The sequence below is a fragment of the Onychomys torridus genome, chromosome 1 (genome assembly GCF_903995425.1).
Source record: "Onychomys torridus chromosome 1, mOncTor1.1, whole genome shotgun sequence".
Taxonomy (NCBI): Eukaryota; Metazoa; Chordata; class Mammalia; order Rodentia; family Cricetidae; genus Onychomys; species Onychomys torridus.
Window position 1 is genome coordinate 79,832,182 of NC_050443.1, and position 26,063 is coordinate 79,858,244.

A 26,063-nucleotide genomic window follows, 5' to 3' on the forward strand; every position below is an offset into this window, starting at 1 on the left:
TTTGGGGCGGGGTGGAAAGTTGGCTCAGCAGTTAAGAGCATTGGCTGCTTTTCCAGAGAACCTGGATTCACCTCCCAGCACCTACCCACATGGTAGTTCACAACCATCTGTAACTGTGGTCACAGGGGATCTAATACCCTCTTCTGACCTCCCTGGGTACCAGGCATGCAAATGTTACACAGCCATATATTCAGGCAAAACACCCAAATATATAAAAATAAATAAATAGAAAAGACGAAAACAGTTTGTTCCTTTAAATTTTTAAAATAAACTTAAATTAAAAATAAAAATTTAGGGCTGGAGAGATGGCTCAGAGGTTAAAGAGCACTGGCTGTTCTTCCAGAGGTTCTGAGTTCAATTCCCAGTGACCACATGGTGGCTCACAACTATCTGTAATGAGACTGGCGCCCTCTTCTGGCCTACAGGCATACTTGCAGACAGAACACTATGTAATATATATAATTAATAAATAAATCTTTAAAAAATAAAAATTTAAATTTAAATAAGGTATTTCCCTAATTTATTCCTCAATAAATTTGTGATTGGTATGGATAAAAGCTACAGATCTGTGTGTTAATTAGTATCTTACACTTTTACTGAAAGTATAAGATCTAAGAGTTTTCAGGTAGAGGCCATAGTCATGTCATGTCAAGCAGTAGTTGTGCATGCCTTCAAACCCAGTCAAGAGGCAGAGGCAGGTAAATCTCTGAGTTGGAGGCCATCCTGGACTACATAGTGAGTTCCAGAACAGCCAGAGTTCCACAGGGAAACTCTGTCCCCCAAAAAACAGGAGTCCAGAATCTTTTAAGTATAGAATTCTGTCATCTATGAGAGAGTTTCTACCTTTCCTATAACCCTCTTACTTACTGCTCTAGCTAAGACTAGGGTGGGTTTGTTTATCTGGGTTTTTTGTTTGTTTTTCAAGACAGGGTTTCTCTGTGTGGCTCTGTCTGGTCTTAAACCCACAGAGATTCACCTGCCTCTGCTGCCCAGTGCTGGGATTAAAAGTATGAGCCACCACTGTCTGGCTGTCTAGTGTTTTTTGTTTGTTTGGGTGGTATTTTTTTTGGAGCTGAGGATCAAACCCAGGGCCTTGCGTTTGCTAGGCAAGCACTCTACCACTGAGCTAAATCCCCAACCCTGTTTGTTTTTTATTTGTTTGTTTTTTCGAAACAGGGTTTCTCTGTGTAGTTTGGTACCTATCCTGGATCTTGCTCTGTAGACCAGGCTGGCCTCAAACTCACAAAGATCCGCCTGGCTCTGCCTCCCAAGTGCTGAGACTAAAAGCGTGAACTACCACTGCGCGACCTACTCTTAAGTTTTAAAATACAATAAGACAGCTGGGCATGGTGGCTCAGGACTTTAATATCAGCACTCTGGAGACAGAGGTTGACAGATCTCTGTGAGTTGGAGGACAACCAGGACAGCCAGGAGGAGTACATGGAGACACTCTGTCTCAAAAAATACAGTAGTCCATTTTCTATAGAGCTAGACTGAATCATGGTTTGGTTTCAAAAAAAAAAAAAATGGGTTGGGGATTTAGCTCAGTAGTACAAGCGCAAGGCCCTGGGTTCCATCCTCAGCTCAAAAAAAAAATATTTATGTGTATGAGTCTGCTGCCTATGGAGGTCAGAAGAGGACATTATGGATCGGAGTTAGGTATAGGTGTAAACCACAGTATGGGTGCTGGGAACTGAACCTGGATCTTCTGTGAGAATAAAAGTATCTCTAGCCCATTTGTTAATTTTCATTGAGAACAAAGAAAGTGTGTATGTGTGTGCTTTCGCTCACGCATTTGTGGAGTGAAGAGACAATCTTGCTATTGCCCTAGAACATACTATGAAGACCATAGTGGCTTTGAATTTGTAATATCCTCTTGGCTCTGCCTCTTGAGTTCTAGGATTATAGGTGTGTGTCACCCACACAGACCAGAGGTTTTTTCCTACAGTTTTCTGTAGCGTGAGAATAAGAATAAAAGTTCACAATACTAAACCATCTAGTATGTGCAACAGTATCATAGTTGAGAATTAAATACTGTTATGAGCATGGGTTTGAGACAGGGTCTCTCTATATAGCCTTGGCTGTCCTAGAACTCACTATGTAGACCAGAGTAACCTCAAAGAGATCCATCTACATCTGCCTCCTGAGTGCTGGGAATAAAGACATCGTGTCACTTTGCCTGGTAAAAAAATACTGTTGTTTCATTTCAGGGAAATGGTCTAAGCTACAAGAGCTTTTTTTTTTTTTTGGTTTTTCGAGACAGGGTTTCTCTGTGTTACTTTGCGCTTTTCCTGGAACTCACTTTGGAGACCAGGCTGGCCTCCAACTCACAGAGATCCGCCTGCCTCTGCCTCCCAAGTGCTGGGATGAAAGGTGTGCACCACCACCACCCGGCTTACAAGTGCTTTTTAAAACCGGAATTTTCCTTTAATATTCTCAAGATGCTATGATGGAAGGAAATATAAACTCTGATCTCTGTCCCTTTTGGAGAAGAGTATGAGTCAGAGGAAATAGAGTTTTGGTCTCAGAGGGATAGAGATGTTTATTCAACTGCCTAGAGATTTTTTTTATCTGTTTCTGAACCCAGTTGTGTTCCATTGTTGTGTTTTTCTGTCTTTAAGCCAGTATCCAGGGGTTGGATATTTAGCTAAGTGGTAGAGTGCTTACCTAGCAAGCGCAATGCCCTGGGTTCAATCCTCAGCTCCACAAAAAAAAAAAAAAAAAAAAAAAAAAAGAGGACTGGAGAGACAGCTCAGAGGTTAAGAGCACTGACTGCTCTTCCAGAGGTCCTAAGTTCAATTCCCAGCAACCACATGGTGGCTCACAACCATTTGTAATGAGATCTGGTGCCCTCTTCTGTATACATAGTATATAAATAAATCTTTTTGGGGGGTTTGGGGGGAGCTGAGGATCAAACCCAGGGCCTTGCACTTGCTAGGCAAGCGCTCTACCACTGAGCTAAATCTCCAAGCCAAATAAATAAATCTTTAAAAAAACAAAAAACAAAAAAGTGGGTGACGATGGCGCACGCCTTTAATCTCAGCACTCGGAGGCAGAGCCAGGTGGATCTCTGTAAGTTCAAGGCCAGCCTGGACTACCAAGTGAGTCCCAGGAAAGGCACAAAGCTACACAGAGAAACCCTGTCTGAAAAACCAAAAAACAAACAAAACAGTATCCACTATCGTACTGTCTGGACTCTGATAGTTGATCATAGTGTTGAAGTTGTTCAGTGCTATCAGGATTGCTTTAACTATTCAAAATTACTAAAGGTTTCTAAATAAACTTTGGAATTGATTTGGTAGTCTTTTCAAAAGGTTGTTATAACAGGGCTTGTGTTGTGTGTGATTTGGGGAGTCATTTTAGCATAGATTCTTTTACTTGTTTGTTTGTTTGTTTATTTATTTAATGTATGCATATGTTTGGCCTGCACGTGTGACTGACACAGAGTCCAGAAGAGGGAAATGGATCCCCTGGGACAGGAGTCACCTTGTAGGTGCTGGGAATGGAACCTTCTCTTCAAGGGAAACCATCTCTTCAGCCCCCATTGATTCTTCCTACCAGCTATATAATATATCCCTTCTATTTATTTAGGCTTTCTTGATTATTTTTGTTTGTTTTTCTCTCTGAGTGTTCTGTTGTATTGAATGTTGAGCTCTTACACATGCTGTTAAGGATTCTTTACTTGGTTGGACATGATGATGCACACCTTTAATCTTAGTACTCAGAAGGTAGAGGCAAGCAGTTCTTTGAGTTCTAGGCCAGCCTGGTCTACAGAGAGAATTCTAGGATAACCAGAGATATATATATATATATATATATATATATATATATATATATATATTTTTTTTTTTTTTTTTTTTTTTTTTTTTTTAAACCTGTCTTTAAAAACAAAAAAATGCTGGGCAGTGGTGGTACACGCCTTTAATCCCAGCACTCAGGAAGCAGAGGCAGGTAGGTGGATCTCTGTTGAGTTTGAGGCCAGTTTGCTCCACAGAGAAAGTACCAGGAAGGCCACAAAGAAACCCTGTCTCTAAAAACAAAACAAAACAAAACTGTTACACAAAGAAACCCTGTCTTTAAAAACAGAACAAAAAAAACAAACAAAAGGTCAAGATCCAGTTTCTAAAAATTGTATTGAATAAAAATTTGAGGCTGGCAAGATGTCTCAGAAGTTAAGAATACATATGTTTTTGTAAAGGACCTGAGTTTGGTTCCCAGCACCCATTTCAGGCTATTAACAACTACCATTAACTCCAGTTCCTGCTGGATTTGCCACCTTTGACCTTTATAGGCACCCACACTTATGTATATATGTCGTCCCCCCCACACACACACCCATGCACAGGTACATACATACATAATTTAAGCTAAAATAATACTTTTTAAAAGAAAACAAACTTTAAAATCATATTGAAATGTCAGTGACTAAGTGGTTTTTAACCCTTGCCCAAAATATTTACATTTTGGGGAGCATTTGAGAAGTTTATTTACCTGGTTCCTTTCTAACTTAAAGAATTTATTACGCTTTGTTTTGTTGCTTTGAGATTTTTGAGACAGGGTCTCATTATGTAACCATGGCTAGTCTGGAACTCACATTGTAGACTAGGCTGGCCTTGACTCACAGATCTACCTGGCTTTTACAATTGTTTTATATTAGAGTCTATGTGATGTGACTGGAGAAATAGAAAAGTAATTAGATGTGGTTCTTGTTCTTGGAGAATGCACTCATTAGTGAGGAAATTCCCAGTACTCTATTTCAGCCTAAGTGACACTTTTCCTAAAAATTCCAATGCAAAGTTGAATTGTAGTCAGACACAGTGTAATTTCCCTGTTATGCCCAGATCATGACCCCAAAGAGACCACTGAAGACCGTGGATGTCCAGAATGCAACAGCAAGGTTTATTGTTTAAGTTTACAGGTCTAGACAGGGAACTCATTCCTACACCCAATACAGTGAGGCAGGGAGGAGTTGCTCTTTTTTTGTGTGGCTAGCTATTTAAAGGCTAAAACTGCTAGCCCTTCAGGGCGGTTGAGGGGGAGGGTTGGGGGTTTTACACAGTGCAACTCGAATTGGTTTATTTTTATCTCAGTTCTCTTTTAATTGGGTGAGGATATGTAACCTTTGAATTTATTGGTTGGGGGTTACAATTATCATTTTGGGGGCAGTGTGGGACAAGTCCCAGGCTTTGTCCTTGAGTTGCCATGGGGGCTGGCTCTCCTAGCACGTAGTAACTGTGGGGGCTGGCTCAGTGGTCCAGGCTCTCTCCTTGAGCTGCCATGAACATAGTGTGGGGTCCCAGACAATAAACAACTAGCTGAACTTTGAGCAGTCAGAGTACGTGCAGAAAGGGAGCTACTGCAAGGACTATGTCTTTTGTTCACGGCCCTCCCAGAAACTGCTTGCTCAAGTCTCAGGAAACTGACATTGAGGCCTGGTCTCTGAGAGAAGACTGAGAAGCCTGTTATGGCATCTGCTTGGTCCTTTCATCCCTACCAGTGAAACAGAATCTGCCAGGCCATAACTGATCTGAGCTCTAGATGAGTTTCAGAACAGCTCCACATGCCATTTTTACAATCTTAGGGTCCTAGGACCAACCCTGATGACCCATCTCAGGACTCTTTGTCCTTCAGTGCTTTTTACTCCTATGGATCACGTTTGAGTCACTAAAATTGAGCATGAGCTGCTGAGTTTTGTTGTTTGTTTCTTCTCCCATTGGGTTCAAGTAATACCTGCTTTTGCTTTCAACATGATTGTTTTATTTCATTTTCCTCAACTTTTAGGTAAATACTTTTTCCTGTGCCTTTAATATGAAAAGATCATTATCTGTTACTGAGAAAGCCCTGTCAGCAAACTTTGGATAAAACCATTGAATATATTTTCCATTCAATTTAATTACAATTCTTTGAGCAGTGCCTGGGAACCTGATGTATTAAATATGTTCAAATCTCTCTATTTTATTTCAGTTGGAAAGACATCCTTGATCACCAGATTCATGTATGACAGTTTTGACAACACCTATCAGGTATTTTGTTTTTGCCAATTTATTTAATTTATTTCTTAATGCTACAAGAATTGGTTTAAGGTATTTTTAAAGTTCATTTATTTACATGCAATCACAGATACACAAGTGCATTCTATGGGCGATGGTGGTTTATGACTTTAATCTCAGCAGTTGGGAGGCAAAGGCAAGTGGGTCTCTGAGTTCCCTTCCAGGACAGTCAAAGAGAAACCCTGTCTTCACAAACCACAAAAGGGGGAAAAAGTGCTTTCAATAATTTCAGTAATGTATAAATGGTTATATAAACACAAAGTATAAATAATTTTGTCCATAGTCCTAGCCTTACTCAGTTCGCTTCTTTCAAAGTCTATTGAAAAATTATATTTAATATCTTGGAGAGAACTAGAAGTGATATTAGATTTTTTTAAATAGAGAATTCATCCAAGTCTGAGATTGGGAATTAATTTCAGTTTATGATGTCAGAGGATTCAGGCCTTCATGACAGGATAGTTGTAGTGGACTAACTAGTTCAGTTCACTTGTCAGTGCATCAGAAGCAGGGAGGGACATGCCATCATGCAGCCACTTCTTTCCTTTTTCCTCTTTTTTTTTTTTTTTTTTTTAAAGATTTATTTATTTATTATGTATACAGCATGTATGACTGCAGGCCAGAAGAGGGCACCAGATCTCAGCCACCATGTCGTTGCTGGGAATTGAACTCGGGACCTCTGGAAGAGCAGCCAGTGTGCTTAATCTCTGAGCCATCTCTCCAGCCTTCCTTTTTCCTCTAAAATTAGATTCATTCATTATTTTGTGTGTGAGTGTTTTGCCTGATTTTATGTCTGTGCACCACATGCATGCTTTGTGCCTGTGCAGTCAGAAGAGGGCATTGGATCCCCTGGAGTTATGGACAGTTGTGAACCATGTGAGTGCTGGGAATTGAACCTGCTTTCCTGCAAGAGAACTGCTCTTAACTGCTGAGCTGTCACTGCAGCCCCCGTGTCCCAGTTATTTTTAATTTATCTTCCTATTTAATTTTAGACTTCCTTAACTTGTCCACTTATTTAACCAGGCACACAGTATTTTGCACTGTATTTGGATCACAGCATTGAATGATAAAGAGAAAAATGTGTTTTCCTTTCTTTAATACATTATTTATATATTAGAAGAGTCATGTCCCTTTGAAAATCATACTTCTGGGTCTCTGGCTATCTGTAGCACCAGAACAAGCCATTATGTGGGAAGTTTAGGCATGGTTACATTTACATCAACAGTATTTCATAAAATTGCTGTGGGGGCAGATAAAGCCATTTTGACTTGGGAACATTAGGGTATTCAAACTAAGATTTGTATTCAGATATTTGAATATTCTGGTAAAAATATACCAGAAATTGTCCCCATTGTCTTGTTTTCTATAAAGTGAGAAAAATTAATATGAGAATGAGTTATCTTTTTTTTTTTTTTACTTTTAATGAGTTGGTTTAATTAATTCAAAGTGATACAGAATTCAGAGTACAACAAAGATGAAACAGCTCTGGTAGGATTTCGGACTGAGTTTACTTTAAATTCACAGCTGAGGTAGGAATTGCTGAACACTAGAGACAATAAGCCATTGTATTATTTATTATTATAAATTTTTTTTTTTACAAAAGTTTACTACAATGTACAACAGGCTCCAGGATAACACTTCATTCTAGCTGTAGGTGGCAAAGATATTATGGCAGGGAATCCAGATGTTTAAATAGGAATAGAAGAGGGTCACTATTATCTCAAATATGAGGAACAGCTTACTTTTTGCCAGATTTCTTCATTCCACCTGTGGCCAGGGGTCCCTTGCCCGTGGCCTTGGCTTTTAGTTTCTTCTCTTTTTGTTTCTGCTTGAAAGCCTCTTGAGCTGTTTGAGGGGCTTCTTTTTGCCACCTTCGCGACCTGACATGGCGCCTACAGACAGCCCCTTCACCAGACCGAGAATGAGTTATCTTTAATGAATGAGGATGAGAGTTGATCACATAAAGGGCTTGAAGTAATTAGTCTCCAACACAGAGCAAGTTCTCACTTGGCTAAAGTGTGGTTATGTGTATATTTATTATTTCTTTGAAATTCATAAATCCTATTTATAACCTAAACTTTTGGCTACAACCAAGCTATTATCACTTGCTGACTCTTTTGTTTTGTTTTATAGGCAACAATTGGCATTGACTTCTTATCAAAAACAATGTACTTGGAGGATCGAACAGTGAGTAATGTTTCAGTGTGCAGTTTTCTGCACCACTCCAGGCTGGAAAACTAGACTCACAGCCGTAGTCAGTAACTGTCACTATCAGAAAGTGCTTAGCAGAATCATCCAAACTAGATCTTGAGAAAGATGTATTACAGAGTTGTTTTTGGCATTCTGGTTTCTTTCATTTCACATCCAAAGGAAGAAAATCAAAATTTGTTTGTAAAATCCTGATATCCTTGGGTTTATTTTGCTGTCTTGATTTAGGAGAACAACAGATCAGTTTATAAGAGAATTAAAGGAATTTTCATGAAGAAATTGGAGCTACTAAAGATCTTTTGAGCATCACTCAGGTTATTCAGAAAGGTTTCATAATTTGTGAACTTAAAGACTGTCAGAATAGAACATGTAACGGAGCGGTTAAGGAAATACATATTTATCTGTCAGATTTTTATCTTCCTTATTGTTGAGTGTTCCTTATAAAGAAAATTATATTTTGGCCTACTCCTCCTTGAAGAGATTCCTATCATCACTTAAACAGTGAATAACTTCATGTATCCAAAGTAACTCCAAAATAGTACATTACCACTAATATTTTTTCTTATTTCTGAAGTATGTCATTTCTTTCCTTTTGGATGTTTTCATATATCATATAGCTTTTCTTAAAACTTGAGGCTTGGAAACTACTTTGTCTGGGTAAGAAAACTTATGTTTAGGATTTTCTATAATGTGGATGTAGCAGAAAAAAAAGTAAAGCATTTTTATGTAAGATTGCAAAAATATATTCTCTTTTATTCTTTCTCCTCCCCCATTCTCCATAATGTTCTGGGCAGAAGTGTATAGAAGAAGCATACGCATAGAAGTCACAGACCCGGGAAACACACGTCTTAGCCTCAGAGAGGTTTTCAGAGAAGCACTTCTTTACTGTCGCCTGATAGCTTAAAGTTTCCGTTAACATTTACCTTCATCTCTTTTATGCTCAGTATTTGAACGTCAGCCTACTTCTCATCATTTGGAAGACACTGGGATTCAAAGTTCAGGGAGCAGTGAAAGCCCTGTTTCTGATTGTGTGAAATCTTTCACAAAGAATTTTTAGGAATTGTACCTTCAGAACAAGCAACTTCATAATACTGCTCACTTTCCAGAAATGAGTTTTATGTTGTTTTCATTCCTCTGCATTAGAACTCTACATGAGTTGTCTACTACTCATATTACAAAAATCATTCCTTTTTTAAGTATTAGTTTTTTGGGTTTTGTTTTGTTTTTTGTTTTATTTATTTTTTCCCATCCCACAGATCAGGCTGCAGCTGTGGGATACTGCGGGTCAGGAACGTTTCCGTAGCCTCATTCCCAGTTACATCCGTGACTCTGCTGCAGCCGTAGTAGTTTACGATATCACAAGTAGGTATACTGCAATAGGTTGACCTTTCTTACTTTTCTTGCTTGTTTGACTGATTTTGTTGTTAGGTGCGATTGCAATTATGGGACACAGCAGGTCAAGAGCGGTTCAGGAGCTTGATTCCTAGCTACATTCGTGACTCCACTGTGGCAGTTGTTGTTTATGATATCACAAGTGAGTGGGGGGATTATGCATTTCTACTCTTCTTTCAACCTTTAGCTTAGCTGCATGCATGTTTTGTCTCGTGCTTGTTTTCCTTACTGGCATGTAAAGTGTTGTATCATAGTAAACTGTATCACAGACTAGGCAAGTCAGAAATACTTGCTTCCATGTCTGTACCAATATGCTTTATGTCTCTGTGCCAGTGTCTCCACCTTCAGAAACTGTCTTTAGGGTCTACTTATGAATCTTTTTCAAGGCTTCTGTACTATTTTCTTATCCTTAAACTATCCCGTAATTAGAGTTAAAGGAATATTATTCATGAATTTGTCTCAGATTTCAAAGATAATCTGTATTTACGCCTCTTGCCAAGTATTCCAGATCCTACATGGCTTCTTTTGAGGCTTTTTAAAGTTTCCACCAGCTAGCGTTATCTCTGCTTCCCTCTTCCAGTCGTTTTCTTACATAGAGAAAAACAGAAGCATAATGTGTATTTTTCTGTTAGTCATTTTTGTTAGAGTAGCGGATTCTATGGCTGGTTTTCTTCGTTGCTAACAAATTAACTTTCATTTCTCTCCAAGAAAAAATTTAAATGGGAAATGAAACAGTATTTTTCTTTTCTTCAAAACCTGAATGCCTTTTGATCTTTAAGTGACCATAAATTTTCCATGGGGCATTGATTACTGATCTCTGGTTGAAATCATCTTTGTAAATTGTTTTATTGCACATATAAGGCAGTACTTAACATCATTCCATAGACTAGTCCATAATTTATAGGGGGAAAAGGTTATACAGCATCTTGGACTTTCGAAAAACTATCATGTCTAAGCAGCTGATTTGAGCTAGTCATATTACTAGACATTTTTTGTGTATTCACTCAAAAGTCATAGTTACTAAACAGTAATTACAGTGACAAAATTAAGATTATATTCCACAATGTATTTTTCTTCTTTTTTCTTAACTGTTTTGGATCTGTGCTATATACAGTCTTTGTTCTCTTGCAGCTGTACTTTAGGTTACTACTTTTTTTTTTTTAATGTTCATTATAATGCATTGGCTGGTTTTCTAGCTTTAAAGTGTTTGTGTTTACTTTAACCAAAGCTTGTCATATTTTTCTTCTGAAATTCCATGAATGTGGTTAAAACACTAGTAAATTTGTTACTTTAGCTGCTAAAAAATAATTTGATTTAGCTAGAATCCAATACTTAAAAAGAATGAATTCTGTTAGAAGTGAGCCTGATACATCAAACTAATAGCTTAAGGTCACTTCACATAGACTCTAATATAAAACAAATGTAAGAACCAGGCTCCAAGGCACACCTTTAATCTCAGAAAGAGGCAGGTAGAGGCAGAAGAAAGGGTTTTTTTGGTTTGGTTTGGTTTGGTTTGGTTTGTTTTTTGTTGTTGTTATTTGTTTGTATGGTTTTTTTTTCCCCCTCAAGACAGGGTTTCTCTGTGTAGCTTTGGAGCCTGTCCTGGAACTCGCTCTGTAGACCAGGCTGGCCTCGAACTCACAGAGATCCGCCTGCCTCTGCCTCCCGAGTGCTTGGATTAAAGGCGTGCCCAGCTCAGAAAGGATTTTTTAAAATGCGGTTAAAGTGATCACAAGCTGAGGAAGCAGTGCAAGCACAGTGGTGTTGAAAGCATTTAGGAATTTCCCGGATGTGTTGGGACTTCTGGCTGACATCATTTTGAAATGCTTTCTTTGTCATGTTTGGTATGTACTAGTATAAGTGATCAAAAAAAGCATTGTGGCAATGTAACACCATGTTATCTGCTGTAGCTGTCTTTAGATGTCAGAAAGCATTGGTTTTTATAATTATGTAGTGGCAATAGTTTGGTTATTGTCAAAAAAGCTTTTCTCTAAAATGAACTTTGAGGATTTTTTTTTTCTTCTTCAGACTCATGTAGATCACTGACAGTTATAATCAGATAAAATGGAGTTACGTTGCAGGCACATTAAAAATGGGGTCTTAATGTGCTGTCCCCCCTTTCCCTCTTGCAGAGTGTTTGTGGGAAGTGTTTTCCTTCACTGGGGGTAGCATTTTCAATAACACTAATCCCTCTGTCCACTCTCAATGCCAGATGTTAACTCATTCCAGCAAACTACAAAATGGATTGATGATGTCAGAACAGAAAGAGGAAGTGATGTCATCATCATGCTAGTAGGAAATAAAACAGATCTTGCTGATAAGAGGTATGAAATAACTGAATGGGGTTGGGGATTTAGCTCAGTGGTAGAGCGCTTGCAAGTCCCTGGGTTTGATCCTCAGCTCAAAAAAGAAAGAAATAACTGAATGTTTCGTTTCTGTGTTAAGCAGCATGTTTGTTTACTAAAAATTGTTTTTGAAAAGGAGACCTTTCATTTTATAACCCCCCTTTTTAAGGGAGATACATCTGTTTTGTCTAAGCCCATAAACAGCTCTTTTACAGAATTGTTACAAATGAAGCCAGCAAATATTTTCTGGGTTTTTTTTTTAAGGTTTAATAAATGGAACAGTGTTTTGTTAAAGAGCAAACTACATCAAAGTAACTTATATTTTAAAAATGTTCATAATAATTAAAAACACATACTTGTCTTCTTAGACACATTCATATAATTTTATTATAATTTAATGATATGGGGTTTTTGATTATGTGGTTGCACCAGGCTTAGCTAAGTATGAATAGCTTGATTGTAACACCTTAGTCAAATGAGCAAAGCTCATTCAAGTCACAAGATGCAAAGTGTATTAACATTCACAGTAGAATTCATGTGAATGGCTTTCAGCATTCACAAGTAGTCTTTTGCATATTCTTTCTGCTTTAGTCTTGACCACAGTTTAATTAGTGGAGCTTTTACTATTTATTACTTAACTCATTTGTGAGTTGGATATTGAAATTCAGGTGATGAACTTATGCTGTTAACTAAAATGTTTGAGTGTGATCTATGTGTAAAGAATTGTGAAGATGTTAAGCCTAATTCTGCCCAGTAACAGAAATAGAATTGGTAGCATAATTGAAAAAAAATTTTTGTTTGTTTTTGAGATAGGGTTTCTCTGTATAGCTTTGGCTGTCCTGGAACGTATTCTTGTAGACCACCAGGCTGACCTCAAACTTAGAAATCTATCTGCCTACCTCAGCCTCCTGAGTACTGAGATTAAAGGCGTGAGCCACCACCACCTGGCACAGTTTACCTTTTTAACAGTTGGTAAAATTTATCACTACATAAATTATAGCAGCAAATTGGCTTGACAAGTTTTTGTGTAAAATTTAGAGTCATAAGGTTTAATATTTTTAATGTTTCTTTTTTATTTTTATTTATGTGTATGTGTCTACCTACTGCATGTGTTCAGGTGCCCACCCAGTCCAAAAGATGGCATCAGACTCATTGGAGTTAGAGACAGTTTTGAGCTGCCCAATATGGGTACTAGGAACCAAACCTGGGTCCCTGGCAAGAGCAACAAGTCCCTTTAATCACTGAGCCATCTCTCCAGCCCCTTTGTGATTTGGTATTAAGGGGGGAAAGCAGGTTTTGTTTTGTAGATGGTTTTTGTTTTGGGCAGTACTGAATGTAGGACAGTGTGTATGTTAAACAAATGTTCTACCACTGAGCCACATCCCAGCCTCTTAAGATTTGTTTTATTAGCCGGGTGTTGGTGGCGCACGCCTGTAATCCCAGCACTCGGGAGGCAGAGCCAGGCGGATCTCTGTGAGTTCGAGGCCAGCCTGGGCTACCAAGTGAGTTCCAGGAAAGGCACCAAAGCTATACAGAGAAACCCTGTCTTGAAAAAACAAAACAAAACAAAACAAGATTTGTTTTATTTATTTTGGATGTGTATTTGTGATAGGGTGTTACTCTTAAACCCAGGCTTGCCTAGCACTGGAATAGACCAGGGTGGCCTTGAACTTAAGATCTTCCTCCCTCCCTGAGAATTGGGATTATAGGTATAAGCTACCACATGCAACCCAATCACTAACTTTTTAAAGGTGAAAAGAAGGGCAGACTAGTGATGCTCAGTAGGTGAAGGCACTCGTCATGAAGCTGGATGACCTGAGTTTGATCCCTGGGGTTCACGTGGGGAAAGGAGAAAACTGACTTCTGCATGTGTGCCCACACAGGTACACAGACAATTTTGTTGTTGTTGTTGTTTTTCAGAACTGAGGACCGTACCTGTGCTTGCTAGGCAAGCGCTCTACCACTGAGCTAAATCCCCAACCCTGCAGACAAATGTTTTTTAAATGAAAAGATGGAGGCTGAATGTATCACTTAGTTGGTAGAGTACTTGCCTAACATGCACAAGGCCCTGCATTTGAGTCCCCAGCACTGCTTAAAACCAGGTGTGATAAGATATGCCTGTAATCCCAGCATTTGAGTGTTGAAAGCAGGAAGATCAGAAATTTAAGTCATCTTGAACTAATAAATTCTAGGCCAGCCAAGGATAAATGAGCTTCTACCTCTAAACAAAAGCATCCAAAGAGTTCAGCCAAATAAAAATAAATTAGTAAAGTAAATCTTAGTTTTATGGGGCTAGGTGGAGATAGTTTGGTGGATAAGAGCAATTGCTGTAAGGAAATGTCCAGGAGCCTACAATGATGGTGGCCCCAGCTAAGTCTCCTGGCAGCAGTGGATGCATAGCCTAAACAGACCATCCCCTGTGATCAGATTGGTGACTACCTTGATTGTCAGCTGAGAGCCTTCATCCAGTGACTGATGGAGGCTTGTTCAAAGACCCACAGCCAAACATTGGGCCAAGCTCAGGAAGTCCTGCTGAGGAGAGGGAGGAGGAATTGCAGGAGCTGCAGGGTGGGGAGTATCAGGAACAATAGAGGAAAACCCTCAGAAATGGCTACCCTGGCTCATGGGAACTCCCAGAGTCTGAACCAACAACTAAGGTGCCTTGCATAGGACTAACCTAGACCCTCTACTTATATGTGACAGCTGTGTAGCTTGCTCTATTTGTGGGACTCGTAACAATGCAATGGGAGCAGGGCTGTCCCTGGTGGTTTGGCTCTTGGGAACCTCTTCCTCATGCTGGATTGCCTTGCCCAGCCTGAATACGAGAGAAGTGCTTGGTCTTACAAGGCAGCTTGATGTGCTGTGAGAGTCCTGCCCCTTTCTGAGCAAAACAGAGGAGGCGGGAAGTGGGAGGAGAGAGAGGGGAGGCTATGGTCAGGATGTAAAATAGATTAATTTTTTTAAAAAAGAGCACTTTTTTGTTAACTCCAACACTAGGGGCACAAAGACAAGAAGATTGCTGGGACTGCCTGCCTAGTAGTGAGAGACCCTGTTCAAGGGACTGTAGTAGAGAACTGTAGGGAAGCATACCTTCACCCAGGTACAGTCACCAGCCTCTGCACACACATAGACACACACACACACACACACACACACACACACACACACACACACACACGTTCCCCACCCCACCCCAGACAGGGTTTCTCTGTGTAGTTTTGGTGCCTGTCCTGGATCTCACTCTGTATATAGACTAGGCTGGCCTCAAACTCACAGAGATCCACCTGCCTCTGCCTCCTGAGTGCTGGGATTACAGGCATGTGCCACCACCACCACCAGCTACACACAGATTGTTGAATTGGGGCTGACAATGTACTTAAGTTTGTAGAGGACTTACCTAGAACATGCACAAAGCTCTGAGTTCTCTCAAAGGCACTGTATAATGCCATGGCAGCGTGTCCATATAATTCTAGTACTTGTGAGGTTTGAAGCAAAAGGATCAGAAGTTCAGGGTCATCCTCTGCTACAAGAGACCCTGTTTATCTGTCTTTCTTTTTTTATTTGTTTGTTTTTTGAGAAAAGGTTTCTCTGTGTAGCCCTGGCTGTCCTGGAACTCACTCTGTAGACCAGGCTGGTCTTGAACTCAGAGATCAGCCTACTCTTGCCTACCTCCTGAGTGCTGGGATGAAAGGCAAGCACCACACCTACCCTGAGACACTTGTCTTTTTTCTTCTTAAGTCATTAAGGGGCTGGAGAGATGGCTCAGAGGTTGAGTACTTACTGGCTGCTCTTTCCAGAGGACCTGGGGTCAGTACTCAGGACCCACATGATGCTCAGAACCATTTGTAGCTATAACTCCAAGGGCTCTAATACCCTCTTCTGAAAGCCTTCATAGGTACTAATCATGCAGGTGGCAAGTGGACATACATGCAGGCACAACACCTATACACATAAAATATAGTTTAAAAAGTCATTAAGCTGTATATGCTCATTTGTAGGGCTCTTGCCTCACATGTTTAAGACTCTTAAGTTTGCCTGGCAGTGGTGGTGCATGCCTTTAGTCCCAGTACTTTGGAGGCAGAGCCAGGCAGATCTCTGTGAGTTTAAGGCCAGCCTGGTCTACAAATTGAGATCCAAAACAGGCGCCAAAACTACACAGAGAAACTCTGTCTCAAAACAAAACAAAACAACAAAAAGACTCTTAAGTTCAGTTCCCAGTATGGGTGTGGAATATAAATATACATACAAACACAGACATGTACAGCTCTTAAGTGCTACAGACAGTTAAGTTTTCAAACTGTTTATATAACCAACATCAATAGAACTTTGTTTATAATCTTATGATTTCATATTTCAAAAATAAGAATTTGCTGCCAGGTGTGGTGGCACATACCTTTGATCAATCCTAGTACTTGGGAAGCAGAGGCAGGCAGATTTCTGTGAGTTGAGTTTGAGACCAACCCAGTATACCAAGGGAGTTCTAGAACTACAAAGAGAAACCCTGTCTCAAGAAACAAATGAGGGGGTTAGAGATTTAGCTCAGTGATAAAGTGCTTGTGAGGCCCTGGGTTCGATCCTCAGCTCAAAAAAAAAAACCAAAAAAAAACAAATGAGGGCTGGAGAGATGGCTCAGCGGTTAAGAGCACTGGCTGTTCTTCCAGAGGTCCTGAGTTCAATTCCCAGCACCCACATGGTGGCTCACAACCACCTGCAATGAGATCCGGTGCCCTCTTCTGGCCTGCGGGGATATGTGTAGACAGAATACTGTATACATAATAAATAAGTAAATCTTTTTTAAAAATGAATAAATAAACATTTGTCATGTAAATTTTTTTCTATAGGCAAGTGTCAATTGAAGAAGGAGAGAGGAAAGCCAAAGAGCTGAACGTTATGTTTATTGAAACCAGTGCAAAAGCAGGATATAATGTAAAGCAGGTAAGTTTTCTTTGTGAATGTTTGATCCTAAATTAAGAAAATGTGAAATATTTGTTATTAAGCTAATTTTTAGTATAAGGTTTTATTTCCCTTAGCAACTGCAATTAGAATTCAGAGAGTGAGAAAAAATAACTGGCATAGTTTTTTTTTGTTTGTTTGTTTGTTTTTTTAAGATTTATTTATTTATTATGTACACAGTGTTCTGCCTACATTTATGCTTGCTGGTCAGAAGAGGGCGCCAGATCTCATGGATGGTTGTGAGCCACCATGTGGGTGCTGGGAACTGAACCCAGGACCTCTGGAAGAGCAGTCGGTGCTCTTAACCACTGAGCCATCTCTCCAGCCCGGCATAGTTTTTATAAAAAGAAAAAATATTTATAAACTGTTCAGATTATAAACAGAAAAACAAATTCATCATGATTGTAATATTTCTGAGTGTAAAGTTTTGAACTCCCATAGTCTCACTACATTCCTGCTTTATTGTCTTAAATGTAGATTTTCCTTATTTCAGAATTTGGTAGTGAAGACTAATACATGAAAACTAGTATTTGCTTGCTGTAAAAGTACATTCTGATTACTTCATTCTTTGTAAACTGCTAGTATTTAAATTTTACAAAAGGCAGCTGGGCAGTGGTGGTGCATGCCTTTAATCCCAGCACTCTGGAGGCAGAGGCATAGCAAAGTACCAGTAACCACATCCCCAAAAGGGTGTGGGGCATATTCTCTGTCCACAACAACCATCGGTGAGAATAGCTCCTCAGCTAAGAGTGGAGCCTTGTCAGCTCCTCCCAAACTCATGCTGAGATTTTGACTGACTTGCACTCATGCAAATCTAGGCACCCACAGCTAATGTTAGTTCATGAATGCACAGGCCATATCACATCAAGAAGACAGCACTTCACAGCATTCCTTCCATTTTCCAGCACTTATATTCCTTCAGCCCCTTTTCTGAGATGTTCTCTGAGCCTTGGGGGTGGAGGTGAGTTAGTGAGCACTCACATGCTCATTCTCAGCAGTTCGACCAGTTATTAGTCTCTGTATTAGCCACTATAACCACTTCCAGCTGCAAAAAAAAAAAAAATTGTGAACAAGGCTCAGAGCAGCATGAATAATCTATGGATATAAACACAAGTATTTAGGCTGCGTGTGGTGGCACTTGCCTTTAATCCCAGCGCTCGGGAGGCAGAGGCAGGCAGATCTCTGAGTTCCAGGACAGCCAAGGCTACATAAAGAAACCCTGCCTTGGGGGAAAAAGAAAGAGAAAAGAAAGCATTTAATTGGGGGCTTGCTTATAGTTTCAGAATGTGAGTCTGTGACCATATCATGGCAGATAACATGGCAACAGGCAGGCATGATGCCAGAGCAGTATCTGAGAACTTCCTTACATCTGATCCTTGAGCAGGAGGCAGAGAGAGAGCTAGCTAAGTGGGAATGGCTGGGCTTTTGAAACCTCACAGCCCACACCCAGGCCACAACCCTTAATCCTTCCCAAACAGTTCCACCAACTGCAGACCAAGCATTCAAATATGTGAGACTGTGGGGGCCATTCTTATTCAAACCATCACACATATAAACAATAACTATATAAACAGTTTACTGAGTCCATTCAGTGTTACTTGCACATATGTTTCTAGGGCTGACTACCTGGTATTGGCTCATTTCTGGGGAAGACTAATCCTCCCTCTTTCAGAAGTTGTTAATTACGTATAGTTCGTCTAGGAGTGGGACCCAGTAAGATTTTCCCCATCTACATTATGATGTCAGCTGTTTTTGGCATTGTTCAGGCCTTGTTTGAGCAACCTAGTTGAGAGATTTTTTTTTTTTTTAATTATTGCTTCAGTCTCACTGCTTGTTACAGATCTATTTAAATTGTCTCATTTTGGTTTAATTTTGGAAGGTCATATGCCTCTAGAAATATACTCATTTCTTTTAGCTCTTCCACTGTAGTGGAATATGTTTTTTAGGTAAGACCTAATGGTTTTTTGAGTTTTATTGACATTTGTTATAACAAATCCCTTTTCATCTCTAATTTTACTAATGTGGGTCTTCTTCCCTTTGGTCAGTTTGACTAAAGGTTTGTCTTATTTTTCTTTTCTTTCCCTTTTTTTTTTGTTTGTTTGTTTTTCAAGACAGGGTTTCTCTGTCTAGCTTTGCACCTTTCCTGGATCTTGCTCTGTAGACCAGGCTGGCCTCGAACTCACAGAGATCCGCCTGCCTCTGCCTCCCAAGTGCTGGGATTAAAGGCATGCCACCAATGCCCAGCGTCTTACTTATCTTTTTAAAAAAACCAACTCTTTGTATTGCTTGTTGTTGGTCCCATTTCATTAATTTCTGCCTTGATCTTAGTGATTTCTTTCCCTCTACTGATTTGGAATTTGGCTTCTTATTCTTTTTCTGGAGCCTTAAGGTGCATTAAGTTACTTGAGTCTCTGATTTCTTAATGTAGGCACTTAGAGCTATAAACTTCCTTCTTGGAACTGCATTCATTGTATCTCAAGGGTTTGGTATGTTGTGTTTTCATTTTCATTTGATTCTAAGAATGCTTCTTTTTATTTATTGTTTGAATTCTTCAAGAACCCATTTATTGTGCGGTGTGTTGTTTCTCCTCCATGAGTTTGTGTGCACTCTAGAGTTTCTATTGCTGTTTGCTTCAAGCTCAGATATTCTGTCTTCTCCTTGATCCATTCTATTACTCAGACTTTCTGTGAAGCTCTTTATTTGACTTTTACTATACTTCTCTAGCATTTCAGATAGGTTTTTCTTCATTTGTATGGTTTCCTCCAGTCCTGCCTGGTCCCAGTAGCCGCTCAGACCCAAGTAAACACACAGAGGCTTATATATATCAATTGCAAATTGCATGGCCATGGCCTATGGCTAAATTTTCTTGCTAGCTAGCTCTTATAACTGAACTCAGCCCATTTATTAATCTATATGTCACCATGTGTTCCATGGCTTCACCTGTGTGCCATTACATGCTGCTCCCTGGACAGTGGAATAGTATCTTTTCCACCTCTCCCTTCTTCTTCCTGTCTTTCTCCTGGATTTCCCACCTGCCTCTTCGCTGCCTTGCCATAGGCCAAACAGCTTTATTTATCAACCAATCAGAGCAACACATATTTCCAGCATACAGAAAGACATCCCACAGCAGTATATCTTTTTGGTGAATCCCTCTTTTATATCATCTTACCTATCTTGTTCAGCTGTTTGCATGTTGAACATCTGTCTTACCTTGAGTTCTCTGGGATTTCATCTGGGATGCCATTTACTGTAGGGTTAATTTTTAGAGGAGTTATGCCATCTGTGTTTCCATGGTTTTACTGCATTAGGAGTTTTACAAATTGTGTTATTTTGTATCTTGGGTTTGTTTGTTTTCTATATTCTTCCAGTTGAAGTACTTGCAATATTCATATGGGACTTGGATATGCTAAAATTGAATGTGTAGTCCAGAAGCTCAGGGTGCCTGGTGTAAGCTCTGTGTTGTTCCCTGAGTAGGATATTGACTTAGAGAGAAACTATAGCTGTTTGGTTACACCACTGTGCAGAAGTCATATTGACTTCAATAACTGTTAAGGATAAACAACCATAGGTAGTATGGAGTAGACTTTGATTTTAGTCAGTAAGGTTGGGAGAGACATTGGGTAAATAAGGATAAGGATTACATGTTAGATGAGTTTGGGCCTGGGGGTAAAAATTGAGATGGGGCTGGTCAGTGGTGGCGCATGCCTTAGATCCCAGCACTTGAAGGCAGAGGCAGGAGGATCTCTGTGAGTTCAAGGACAGCCAGAGCTGTTACACAGAGAAACCTTGTCTCGAAAAAACCAAAAAAGGGGGTGGGTGAGTGGGTAATAAAATAGTTCCCTCATATCCCTGCATTCACTACGGCCCTTTCTGGTCCTCCTACAGTTCTGGTGTATGTCAACAGCATAGTTTCCCTTGTCCTATTATTGTGTTACTGTATATTGTTTCAGATCTATTAAACATTTTATATTTTGGTGTGCTAATGTTGGGTGTATATATATTTATAATTACCACTGTATAGTAACTGTAAGATGACAGTAATAAATCCTTACTAACAATTATCTTGAAGACCTTAATTTGCCTTCTTGATGCTATCTTCTAAGTGCGGAGTAACCTAAAAGCTACATCCTCTACTTGCCGTCTACGGTCATCATCTTCATACTTTATCTTCCACAGCTTTTCCGACGTGTTGCTGCAGCTTTACCTGGGATGGAAAGCACGCAGGACAGAAGCAGAGAAGACAGTATCCTTTTTGTTTCTTAAGGGATGTTGACTGGCCAGCTGGACATTGTGGCACACGTCTTTAACCCCAGCAGAAGCAGCCAGGTCTCCATCTACACAGTGAATCCCAAAACAGCCAGGTCTGTGTAGAGAGACTTTCTCAAAAAACAAACAAAAAAAAATTTTTTTTTACTGTTACTACTACTCTTCGGAGCCATACTTAGGTGATTTTATTTACTTGTTGCTGGGACAAACCACCTGACAAAAGCAGGGGAGGATGATGAGGGGTTTGTTTTGCCTCACTGTTAAGATGCAGCTCATTGTGGGAAGATACAGCAGCAGAGTCACTCACTCGAGAGTGTGAGGCAGCTGGCCATGTTCTTCTGCAGTCAGGAAGCAGAGGGGAATGCTGCTATTTATTCAGTCCAGGACCCCAGCCTGTGCAATGATGTCATCCATATCCAGTGTGGGTCCCTCAGACCTCTCTGGAAGTGTTCTCAGACACTCTGACGTTTATCTCCTGGATGTTAAGGAGTTGGTCAAGTTGCCAATAAAGACTAACTGTCACAGTTGGCTATTACCTTGACTGTAGAAATTGGTTTCCTAGATGCACAGAAACTCAGAGGATTTCTGTAGCAAATTAGGCCCAGTTATCCAGATGGACCTAGCTTCTTACTGTAATTCAGATTTTGTTGCTTGCTCACTTGTTCTTTTTTTCTGTTCTGTGGTGGGGTGGGGTTTGCTCAGCTTGCTTGCTTATTTATTTATCTATCTATCTATCTATTTATTTATTTATATCTTGAGACAGGCTTGATTTCAGGGTAGCCCCAAAACTTCTGACCCTTGACTTTCAAGTATAAAGGTTATAGGCATGTACTGGCTAAGTATCTTCATGCGGTGCTGGGGATTTTACCAGGGTTTCCTGCCTGCGAAGCAGGCACTCCTTTGCTCTTTTTTTTTTTTTTTTTTTTTTTAAAGATTGCTTGCAGGACCGACCACAAAAGCCAGAAGAGATCATCTGGTCCCCTGGAGCTGGAGTTACACATAGTTATGAGCCACCCAGTGGGAGTTCTCAGAATTGAACTCAGATCCTCTGAAGAGTAGCAAGCACCCTAACCTGCTGAAACTTATCTCCAGACTTCCTCACTTGCTTGTTATTAAGCAAACAAACTGAAGAATCCCAGTCTCCTGATGTTGCATTTTAAATAAATCCCTTTGACTCTGGGTTTTTTCAGACTTGGCACAAGGAATAACTCAGAATGGAACTATATCGTAGCTTCTTACTATAGGAACAGGACATAACAAAACTCATCTAATGATCAGTTATTTCTGAGAGTTTTGATCGGATATTTTCACATGAAGACAAGTTTATTAAGCTGAAGACTTCATGACACTGTGTTCCGTGACTCACATTTCTAAATGTTTAATATTTTTCAAGTCTTTACTATTTCTATTACTCTTAATATAAATTCTGCTGAGTTGGAGTAACATTATAAATTTTTCCCCTTATTTGAATTACTTTGTAGGGTATGGTCAGACTCTTACTGTATACATTTCTTTAAGGAATATCATCTTCATAGAGTTTTCTTGTTCATATAGGATAATTTTCTTAGAATAGATTACCATGAATAGGGCTCATATTTCATTGAGTCTTGTTACATATAAGAGATACATATATCTTAAAAGTAATGATTGAATAGGTCTGAGGTCAGATCCAAGTAGAAAGGGCTTGTCAGAGATGGCAGAGTTGAGCGGAGTTAGAATTGTACTTTTCTGTATATGACTCCTTAACCTTTGTTTCAGTGATTGACATAAAACTGGAAAAGCCTCAAGAGCAACCAGTCAGTGAAGGAGGCTGTTCCTGCTAATCTTCCCCTGGCATCTTCAACCCTTCTGCAGAAGCTCACTGCTTTGGCCCCCATATTCTTTCATTGACTGCAGTGTGAATATTGGCTTGAACCTTTTCCCTTCAGTAATAACGTATTGCAATTCATCATTGCTGCCTGTTTCGTGGAGATGATCTATTAGCTTCACAAGCACAAAAAAAGTCAGTGTCTTCATTATTTATATTTTTTAAAAGCCAAACAATTCAGCATATTCGTGATAACTTTGAGGATTAGATACATTTTCTTAACATTTTTTCCCTTTTTAATGTTATGATAATGTACTTTAAAATGATGAAAATCTCAGCAGTGTGAGTATGGCTTGTCAAGGAGCAGTGTGTTCACAGCAACATTTGCCTACCTTCTTTCTGTCTCCCAGCTTTTCTTATCTCTTCCTTCTCCCTTTCCCTGTTCATACCCTCCCCAAACAAACAAGAGGTGGCAAACAGCAGTCCAGTCCAACCAAGCCTTTGGAATTATCGTTAGTTTTATAGATGCCATTAGCTCCAGGCCATGAGCCACAATGTCCAAAATTATTCTTGAGCACTGATATAAACTACTTAGACCTTCTTTGAGGTCAGAACTCAGCTATTGCTATTAATGATAGGCAGTGCCTAAATGAGGAAAGGGTTCTGTTGTGTCTTCAAAATGATTCCTAATGAATTGACTGAGTGCTTACAGGCAATGGTGCATAAAACATGTTTCTGACCAGAACAGGTAACCCTTTCACATGAGCTTTACTAGACTGGGAGAGAAAAGCAGCCAAGTACTTCAGAACTGTTTTTCAAATTTATTTCATCATGGAGAATTTATAAAAATTCAGACAGTTCTCCCCAAATTTTTTAATCGTCTTAAAAAAATCAACACTGTTTAAAGCAATAGGTTTCACTTGGGTTTCTTTTCTAAAAAATGCTATGAAGAGAAGGCATTTTAAAAGTCAATTTCCTTTAAGAACCAACCGGAAAAAAAAATAAATTGACAACGTGAAGAAAACTGTTGTAGCTAGTAGAAATAATGATATCTAAAGTTTACCAACAAAAGAACCCTCACAGAATAGCAACTATTCCTCTGCTCTGGACATTTGAGGTCAAATTTGAATGTGGAAATAATTTCCTTGCAAGCCCCTAGAGGCAGATCAAAGAAAGCTTGCATTAAGAGGGACAGGAGAGAATGAAAATAAAAGTCACTATAATGCAGATTTATGCCTTATTTTTTAGCATTTCTAAAATGTTGGGTCTTTCAAGCTGTTTTTGCTTTTTATTAGATCTATATAAATAAGTTAACTAGCAATTTAGTTTTGTATTTAAGCTACAATTAATCTTTTTCTTTGGTGATATTTATTTCTTTGCCTTTTTTTAACTTTGGATTTTTAGGTGTTTTGTTGAGTATTTAGAGCTTCATCACCATGGCAATATATATTTCCCTTGAAACGTTGCAAACAAATATACTAGGAGTGCACCCTTTTAATCTTTACTAGTTATTGTGAGATTGCTGTGTAAGTTAATAAACACATTTGTAAATACATTGTTTGCAGGGTAAACATTCTGAGTTCTAGCTCAGAAGAAGCCTGCTGAGTTTATGTTGTAAGCATTACTTAACACAGTATAAAGATGAAAAAACAACAAAAATAACTTCACACTTCCTCACCTCCTCATTGCAACAAAATCCTTAACTGGGAAAACCTGACCCCTTCTCCTCCTCTTTCTCCTATTCTCACTTACTGTCACCTTGTAATACTTGGAGAGCACTTGGATTATGGATCTGAATAGAGAAATACTTTCAGATAATCATTAGCCCACATACCCTGTAACTTATACTCAAAGATGGGATGGAGTTGTAAAGTGCTTTTATAATACATATTACTGTTAAAGCAAGGATTGACTCTTTTGTTTTATTTTGACATGGCATGTCCTGAAATAAATATCAATTCAATATGGCAGATGGTTCACATTCTTTATTTGAAGGAATAGTGATTTCTGAAAAGGGGGGTGATTGTCTTCCTAACTGTTGCATTTGATTCTTTTTATGCTCTCTTTTCGTATTGCTCTTTTTATTTGGCTTGGGGTTCTTCAGCTGAAGCAGTAAAGTGTGTTCACAGTCTACATTTTTTTTTTTAAACAAACACAATTTTGCTGCCAAATATATATATAAAACACACAAAAACGTTACTGACTTGGTTTCCCATTCCTGCCAGTGTGTTGAGTATGCATATGCTTCTTCCCTTCTAGAGCTATAAAATGCACTTGAAGTAAAATAAGTAAATGAATAACAAGAACAGATGTAAGGGGAACAGGGAGTCTGAAATCTTTTCAAGGGTGTAAAAGAGACAGCCCTTACTGTGGTAGCAGTAGGGTAAACCAGTCGTGTACCAGATGTGACATTTGGTCAGTGATGGACCACATATCAAACAAGGTCTCATACTTTTCCAACTGAGCTGAAAAATGATGCCGGGTGATTCTACAAAACATCTGTTGTCTGTGGTAAAGCTAGTATAATCTGTTGTGTTTTCACTCACGTAAAAGTAGAGTATATACAATTATGTACAATACATGATGGCAATAATAAATATCTGTATTGTTGTTTTACTTACTGTTATTTTTAAATGTAGTTCTGCTTACCAAAATTACACCAGCCAGAGCCTTACACATGTGGTTACTATGTCTCTTGGTCATAATGTTCTTTTGTCTTTAAGCTTGTGGTGTTCTGTTGATTATGACACCAGCAGGGAGTAGACTGTACCACACACAGATTTTATATTCTAGGTTTGTGTCATAAGTTATACCATGTGCACTCTGATGTTGACTTGGTGAAGAGATTATATTGCTATTAGGCAAGGAATGACTAAGTACTTTTAGCTGACACAATGATGCATATGTGTAAATGCAGTACTAAGAAGCCTGAGGCAGTAGGATTGAGAGTTCAAGGTTGGCATGGGTTATAAAGCCATAGGTTGGGGGTGGAGGCACATGACATTGCAAACAGGCCTGCTAACCACATTAACCCATTGCTGGTAT

At 39.3% G+C, this 26,063-nt stretch overlaps 1 protein-coding gene and 1 pseudogene across 2 annotated transcripts; one reads left to right on the forward strand and one right to left on the reverse strand.

Moving 5' to 3' along the window:
* The first annotated feature begins 5,944 nt into the window (after positions 1-5,944).
* Positions 5,945-24,988, forward strand: Rab6a (RAB6A, member RAS oncogene family). Of its 2 annotated transcripts, none has more exons than XM_036190931.1 (7): positions 5,945-6,023; positions 8,181-8,234; positions 9,512-9,617; positions 11,860-11,971; positions 16,834-16,927; positions 21,122-21,188; positions 22,970-24,988. In XM_036190931.1, exons 1-7 carry the CDS (start codon positions 5,994-5,996, stop codon positions 23,032-23,034), a joined length of 528 nt encoding a protein of 175 aa, XP_036046824.1. In that variant the 5' UTR covers positions 5,945-5,993; the 3' UTR covers positions 23,035-24,988. The 2 variants fall into 2 exon arrangements, with proteins under 2 accessions (XP_036046824.1, XP_036046815.1); XM_036190922.1 differs by lacking the exon at positions 9,512-9,617 and adding an exon at positions 9,684-9,789.
* LOC118585931 lies at positions 7,772-7,934 on the reverse strand (annotated as a pseudogene).
* Positions 24,989-26,063: the final 1,075 nt, after the last annotated feature.

Excerpts from the sequence above, each read along its gene's own strand:
- Rab6a (XM_036190931.1), top strand. The coding sequence starts at position 5,994 with ATGTATGACAGTTTTGACAACACCTATCAG. Across the intron at positions 6,024-8,180 it reads GTTTTGACAACACCTATCAG|GCAACAATTGGCATTGACTT; the intron begins GTATTTTGTTTT and ends TTTGTTTTATAG. Across the intron at positions 9,618-11,859 it reads AGTAGTTTACGATATCACAA|ATGTTAACTCATTCCAGCAA; the intron begins GTAGGTATACTG and ends TCTCAATGCCAG.